The sequence below is a fragment of the Rutidosis leptorrhynchoides genome, chromosome 11 (assembly GCF_046630445.1).
Source record: "Rutidosis leptorrhynchoides isolate AG116_Rl617_1_P2 chromosome 11, CSIRO_AGI_Rlap_v1, whole genome shotgun sequence".
NCBI classification, from domain to species: Eukaryota; Viridiplantae; Streptophyta; class Magnoliopsida; order Asterales; family Asteraceae; genus Rutidosis; species Rutidosis leptorrhynchoides.
In genome coordinates this window covers 384835202-384843437 of record NC_092343.1, presented here as the reverse complement: position 1 = coordinate 384843437, position 8236 = coordinate 384835202, and the positions used below count along the sequence as shown (strand labels likewise).

Sequence of the window (8236 nt, the reverse complement as noted above, 5' to 3'; positions counted from 1 at the left end):
TTAGTGTGTTGGCTAACCTTGCAATGAGGGGAGGTGTTGGCTATTTATACTCTCATAGCCAACACCTTACATTATGGTGATTACAAGAGATTAAATGGGTAAAACGCTAACAACGTCTAAGTGTAAATTACAACAAAAATCTTATCAAATCAAATATAGAGTTAACATCAACCGATGAAATATCCTAACAAAACAATACAAGGAAAGACAATGAGTCTCGTGATTAGAAAGCATACCAACACCCTAACTAGCAAAAGGTTATCTAAAGACGAGCTAAGTTGACAAAAAAAACACCGGACTTGAGAGGACTTAAGAACTATCTGTATATGTGTATATGATATATATGTTTACAATATTGATATGCATGTGTATGTGTGATTATGATATAAAATATTAGCATTCGCTATTTGTATATCTTTTTTTGATATATAAGTTTACAATATTGATATGTGTATGTGTGATCATGTGTATATGCAAAATAGATAAGTTGAATAACTTTGTATGATGCAAAAAATAAAAAAGTAATTAAATATATCAAACAATATACAATATGTAAAGCTTTTATGTGTATCATGTAGTTAAAAACATTCATATGGTTCATGAACGACTAATTTATGACAAATGTTTTTGATCCATAGTCAATGATTTGAGTGTCCTAGTAATGAATATTGGTTATGGTCTCTAGCCTTGGTTCTTTCTTCACCAACATTTAAGCTTTTCGCGACATCACCTCTTGGTTAGATTCTATGAACGAAATTCGGTGGATTTTGTCTTAAAGTCGTTGTGATTGGTTTTTCACTTGTTTAAATGTTTATGTTAGGCGATTGTCTTTAAATGGTATGTGATGAAGGTTTGGTTGATGGGTTGATCATTAGATTGTCGGAGTATACGCGGTAATCAGTTGAGGTGTACGGTAATAGTTATTTTGGTTTTTGTTGGATTATACGCGGTAAATACTATTCAAGCTCCAATTAATTTTCAAAATTAATCAGTGTAAATCATAATTAATAACTATCTAAAATTAATCAATGTAAATGATACCAGTAATTAATAATTAATAACTACATATGAACAAATATGAACAAGTATAATAAAATAATTTTTATGTTATAATAGAAAAGTTTTAATGTAATTAATGATACTTATCAAGTACCCTAAAAAGCACAAGATAGTCAAATCCATCCCTAAATAAATACTCCGTATATCTTTAAAACGTCTACTAAAAGCTCTAGTAGATATATATCAATTAATTTGAAACTATGATAGACTGACTATAAATATAAGGTCACCCATCTCATAAGTCATAATATCCCCACACACGTTATTACAAACACTTCAAATCTTTCATTTTTTTCTTTATTGAAGGTTCATAAATGATGATCGAATATCCATCCGTTTTAGCAATGTTTATATTATTTGTTTCTATAGTTTCTTGTACCTTATTCTATACTAAAACTTGGTTTCATTGCAAGTGTGAAACATGTCAAGCTTACATCACCTCAAGTTGGTCACTAGAGTTTGATAATCTTTGTGATTGGTACACTCATCTTCTAAAAAACTCACCTACAAATACCATACACATACATGTTCTTGGTAACATTATAACATCAAACCATCAATGTGTAGAGTACATGCTCAAAACCCAGTTTGAAAATTACCCTAAAGGGAAACCTTTCTCAGCAATTTTGGGTGATTTCTTGGGTCAAGGTATTTTTAATGTCGATGGCGATTCATGGAGGTTTCAAAGAAAAATGGCGTGTCTTGAGCTTGGAAAGATGTCAATGAGATCCCATGCTTTTGAAGTTGTTCATCATGAGATTAATCAAAGACTTGTACCTTATATATCTTTAATATCACAAAAAGAACATGAGATATTGGACTTGCAAGACATTTTTCGGAGGTTTTCTTTTGATGTTATTTGCAAGTTTTCATTTGGGTATGATCCAAAGTGTTTGGAGGAGTCGCTACCCATGTCGGATTTGGCTATCTCGTTTGATCTTGCATCACAATTGTCGGCTCAAAGAGCGATGAATCTGTCACCATGGGTGTGGAAGATCAAGAGGATGCTCAATGTTGGAAATGAAAAGAAGCTTAAAGAATCAATCAAGATGGTAAATATGTTTGCACAAGAAGTAATTGGACAAAGAAGCAAATTAGGATCTTATTCTAAACATGAAGATCTTCTTTCAAGATTCATGGATACAACAAAAGATCCTAATTATCTTCAAGATATTGTCATAAGTTTTTTATTAGCAGGACGTGACACTGTCGCGTCCGCACTAACTGGATTATTTTGGGTGTTAGCCCAACACCCAAACATAGTAGCTGCGGTTAGGGCTGAAGCCCTAATGGTAACACAACGGCACAAAGTGTTAACACGCTTTGAGCAGTTGTGTGAACTCCACTACTTACAAGCAGTCGTTTACGAAGGAATGAGATTATTTCCACCAATCCAATTCAATTCCAAGTTTAGTCAACAAAATGATATCTTTCCGGACGGCACATTTATCAAGAAAGGTACACGAGTAATGTACCATCCGTATGCAATGGGCCGAATGGAGACCATTTGGGGTTCCGATTGTTTAGATTTCAAACCCGAAAGATGGTTAAAAGATGGTATATTCGTTCAAGACAGCTCGTTTAAGTATCCGGTATTTCAAGCCGGATTTAGGATGTGTTTAGGTAAAGAAATGGCACTTATAGAGATAAAAAGTGTTGTTCTTTCTCTTTTTCAACGTTTTGATATCAAATTAGCAACACCATCCGTTCTGACCCCTCGGTTTTCACCAGGGCTCACGGCGACTTTCGCTGGCGGGTTACCTGTTCGGGTTAGTGAAAAGGCAGGACATTTGTTGCCCAAAATAGACAACATGCTATAATGGTAGCACCTATGGTTCATATGGACCACATTACTTTTATTATCCCTGAAATATTTTTTGGATTCCTTAAACCAATTGGGTCTGGTTGATGTGGTCCAACTTTGTTCAATTAAACCTAAATATGCCGGTACTTTTTTCACTAAATAACATATCATGCTCATGATTGAAGAAATCCAAATGTACATTTCACAACTTTCAAATATGCTTCTTGCTTTTTATAGAAATGATGCCTTTTTTGGATCTAGTTGATCACGAATTGATTGTATACCAATGTTTTCGATTTTATTAATTTCAATGTAGTTTTCGTTATGTTTACTATCATTTGTCTTTCATTTAGGTTTTAGTCAAAGAGGTTTTAACATATATACCCTGTTAAGTTTCAAAATCACATATTTATCTACTTAAAATGTATAATATCAAATATATCCATTATACGCTATTTAAACTTACATATTTCCCCATTTGAAAATATAATATCATATAAGTAGATTTTAAACAATTAAATTAATCATATATACCCAATAATTAAAATGACAAAGTAGTAAATTTATTATAGCATAATTCTATTTAACTATAATATAAATAAATGCAGTGTACCAAAGGACCATTGGCCTGGCGGTATCATGGTGGCCCTTTTAATCAAGAGGTTGAGGGGGCTACTCCCATTGCTAAAACTCCTTCTCGTTTAGCACCAACGGAAATGCAAGAGTTGCTAAATCAAACACAAGAGTTGTTGGGAAGGGTTTTATCCGTCCGAGTGCTTCGCCATGGGCGCTCCGGTTTTTTTCGTGAAGAAGAAGGATGGTAGTATGCGGATGTGCATCAATTACCGGGAGTTAAACAAGGTGACTATTAAGAATCGTTATCCATTGTCTCGGATTGACGATTTGTTTGACCAACTCCAAGGTGCGACGTATTTTTCTAAAATTGACTTACGGTTCGGCTATCATCAAATGCGGGTCCGTGAGAAAGATATAGAGAAGACGGCCTTTCGAACTCGTTACGAGCATTTTGAATTTGTGGTTATGCCCTTCGGTCTTACGAATGCACCGGCGGCATTCATGGATCTTATGAACCGAGTGTGTCAACCTATGTTGGACAAGTCGGTAATTGTGTTCATTGACGACATACTTGTCTATTCGAAGAGTATGAAGGAACATGAACATCATTTGCGTGGAGTGTTGAAGACGTTGCGGAGGGAGAAGTTGTATGCTAAATTCTTCAAATGTGAATTTTGGATAAGGGAAGTTAAATTCCTTGGTCATGTTGTGAACAAAGAAGGTATTCAAGTAGATCCGGGGAAGATAGAGACGGTGAAGAGTTGGGAACAACCGACTACACCTACGAAAAACCGAAGTTTTCTCGGATTGGCCAGTTATTATCGTCGGTTCATCCAAGACTTTTCTAAGATCGCTTCTCCGTTAACAAAGTTGACAAGGAAGAACGCGAGATTTAATTGGGAAAACGAGCAAGAGATTGCTTTCCAATTGTTGAAAGAGAAATTGTGTCAAACTCCGGTCTTAGTGTTGCCGGAAGGTGTAGAAGATATGACGGTTTATTGTGATGCCTCATTAAATGGGCTCGGGTGTGTTCTAATGCAACGGGGTAAAGTCATTGCTTATGCCTCCCGATAATTGAAGGAACACGAAAAGAGATACCCGACTCATGATCTTGAATTGGCGGTGGTAGTACATGCGTTGAAAATTTGGCTCCATTACTTGTATGGTGTCAAGTGTACGATTTATTCGGAACATAAGAGTTTGAAACATCTTTTTGACCAACGAGATTTGAATTATCGTCAACGTAGGTGGATGGATTTGGTAAAGGATTATGATTGTGAGATACTTTATCATCCGGGTAAGGCGAATGTGGTCGCGGATGCGTTAAGTCGAAAGAGTCAACATCCGGCGATACGAGTAGGATCGTTACGCATGATTATTACTAATGATTTTCTTGTAAATCTTGGTGAGATTTAAATTGAAGCTTTTGTAAACAAGAAGCATGAAGAACGAATCATGGGGTTGATGAAGTCCATTACTTTAGGCCCGCATGGTTTGTTGTCCTTTCGAGGACGAGTATGGGTGCCTAAGATGGGTGATCACCGACAAGTGCTACTTGATGAAGCACATAAGTCAAAGTATTCCATTCATCCAGACGCGGCGAAAATGTAACTTGATTTGAAGAAAGAGTATTGGTGGCCGGGCATGAAACGTGATGTTGTTAAGTATGTTGAACAATGCGTCACGTGTTTGCAAGTTAAAGCCGAACACCAAAAGCCATATGGTATGTTACAATCGTTAGAGATTCCAAAATGGAATTGGGAGCATATTACCATGGATTTCATTACAAAGCTACCAAAGACTGCGAGAACCCAATTTGATACGATTTGGGTGATAGTTGATCGGTTGACGAAGAGTGCTTGTTTCTTCCCATTCGGGAAACGATATCGTCGGAGACTTTGTCAAAGTTGTTTATCAAGGAAGTGATATTGAGGCATGAGGTTCCTATATCTATTGTTTCGGATCGAGATACTCGTTTCACGTCTTGGTTTTGGAATAAGTTTCATGAAGATATGGGTACTCAATTGAAGATGAGCACGGCGTACCATCCTCAAACGGATGGTCAAACCGAACGTACGAATCAAACGTTGGAGGATATGTTACGGGCATGTGTTATCGATTTTGGTGGTATTTGGGATGAACACTTGCCCTTGGTGGAATTCTCGTACAACAATAGTTATCATGCTAGCATAGGAATGCCACCATATGAGATGCTTTATGGGCGAAGGTGTCGAAATCCTATTTGTTGGGGTGAAGTGGGACAAAGGGAAATCGGGAGTATCGATTTGCTTTTAGAGATGAATAGTAAGATCGAGATGATTCGGGCTCGATTAAAGGCGGCGCAAGATAGACAAAAATCATATGCCGGTAAATGAAGGCGACCGATTGAGTTCCAAGAGGGCAACATGGTGATGCTTAAGGTTTCACCGTGGAAGGGTATTATACGGTTTCGAAAACGAGGGAAGTTAGCTCCTCGGTTTATTGGGCCTTTTAAAATTTTGGCTCGTGTTGGTGAAGTTGCTTATAGACTAGAGTTGCCCGAAGATCTTGCGTGGATTCATAACACATTCCATGTTTCCCATCTCCGTAAGTGTCTTGCGGATGACTCGACGTGGGTACCGTTGGATGAGATTTCGTTGAATAACAAGTTAGAGTATGTGGAGGAACCGATTGTCATTCTTGATGAGAAGATCAAAATGTTGCGTAATAAGGAGGTGAGGACTTTTAAAGTCCAATGGCGTCATCGAAAGGGTTCCGAGTTCACATGGGAATCCGAAGAGTTTGTTTTGGTGTATCTTCCTGCTTGTCGTGCGGCTTGATTGCGACGACGGAATCCGATTCAAGTGGGCGAGAGTTGTAAGACCCAAGTTCGAATGGTACATATTTGTGAATATAATAAAAAGTTGCCGGTATCAGTTTCAGCAGGGATCCGCGGCGGAGTCAATAGGTCCGCTGCGTGGCCAGCGTCAGATGGTGATTCTTTTGCTTTATTTAAATTAAAGAAGGGCATTTTGGTACTTTCACATGTTGAACGACTTTAAGGCCTCTAGATTAGTTTTTGGAGTGTCATTTACTCCTCTTACACCAACCTTATCTCTTCCACTTCAATTTTAGAGAGAGAACCTATTTAAGAGAGAGAAAGCTCAAATCAAGGAGGAAGAAGCTTGATTCGGGTCAAAACGCGAGTATTAAAGTTGTTCATCTAGTATCTAGCTACATTTTTATTGTGGTGGTATGTCTTAACCTTGATTTTCTTATTTTAATTTGTTTAAGGATTAGGGTTTTGGGTTAGTGATGAACATAAAACCCATTGTTGGTGATTTTGGGGGGTTTTGGGTAAGATTAAGTCATGAGGACTCAAGAATGACTAACCTAGGGTTTCAAAGTGATAATTGGTATTTATGAGTCTTAAATGGTTAGTTAATCACTAGCACACTTTGATATTTAGTAAGTGGGTGTTATTTGGGTATGTTGATGACCCAAATGGGTGTGTTAACCTTGAAACGGGTCAAATGAGTCTTTGATGACCTAAGTTGTTTAATGAGTGTGAAAATGCGATAACCTTGTGTTAGAAAGTGTATTAAGACCATATTTGGCTAGTGTTAAGGTTTTGGCAAAGTTGACCTAATATTATGTTTAAGAGTGCAAATGGGTCGAAATTGCACTATGGGTCAAAAATGACACTAGGATGGTGAGTGAGTTGGTTGACCAACTTGATTGTGTGATTGATTATATGCATAAGGTAATAGGTACGTTACATTGAAGGTTGCAAGTTCGATTATCATTCACAAAAGGCTTTAAGGTGAGTGGAATAATTATATGTGTATATATATAATGTATTTATTTGTGTAGCGTGAGATGTGAAGTGTCGAGGTGCTAAGACGCCACGTCTCATGTGACGAGTGAAGTGTCGAGGTGTTAAGACGCCACTTCGGAAAGTATATTAACGGGTGAAGCATCGAGGTGTTAAGGTGCCACTCGGGGTGAAGCATCGAGGTATTAAGATGCCACCCGGGAGTGAAGTGTCGAGGTGTTAAGACGCCACTCCCGAAAGTAAAATCGACGGGTGAAGCATCGAGGTGTTAAGATGCCATTCGGGGTGAAGTATCGAGGTGTTAAGATGCCACCCAGGGGATTAGTGATACGCGGTGTTAAGTACACTAATGGATGTTGCGAACTCCGATGGTCTTTCGCGAGTACCATTCCCTTGTGTGATTGGTTTACCATGGTTTCGTGTAGTAGTATAGCATATTATATTGTTTGGATTATATGCTAATAATTGTGCTAGCTCGTGGTTTTAGGAACTTAGCGTTATATTTGCGATGATATGCTATTAGTTTGCTAGCGTGTATGCGGTAATGTGTAAGTGATTGCAAGTGGGTATATTATATATGTATCTGTATAATTATTGCATTCACTAAGCATTTTGCTTACCCTCTCGTTGTTTACCTTTTAGGCCCCGGCGTGGACAAGGGCAAGGGTATACGTTTGGACTAGCGATCTCCCTACGTGATTATGCTAGAGTTTAGCTTTTTGGAGTCGACCTAGGTTTGGGTAGTTTAACCCCAAACACCATGCTCGGGTTTATGTTTGGTATTTAAACTCGTTGGTCGGAACTCATATTCTTGATTTGTAATGGGAGAATGATGCCCGGGGAGTCAAGTTCTTATTTTTGGAGTTATTAAAACATGTAAACTTTATTTACTTATGTGGCAGAAAGACTTTGTGTCGATGTTCGTCGATTACCGCGAAATTTGGTGTTGTGTAAAAATTTGTACAAGTCAGAATCAGATCCAG

At 37.7% G+C, this 8236-nt stretch overlaps 1 protein-coding gene across 1 annotated transcript; it reads left to right on the top strand.

Moving 5' to 3' along the window:
• Positions 1–1326: 1326 nt before the first annotated feature.
• Positions 1327–3064, top strand: LOC139877504 (cytochrome P450 94C1-like). Its single transcript, XM_071864937.1, has one exon. The coding sequence runs from the start codon at positions 1374–1376 to the stop codon at positions 2877–2879; it is 1506 nt and encodes a 501-aa protein (XP_071721038.1). The 5' UTR covers positions 1327–1373; the 3' UTR covers positions 2880–3064.
• The last annotated feature ends 5172 nt before the right edge of the window (positions 3065–8236 follow it).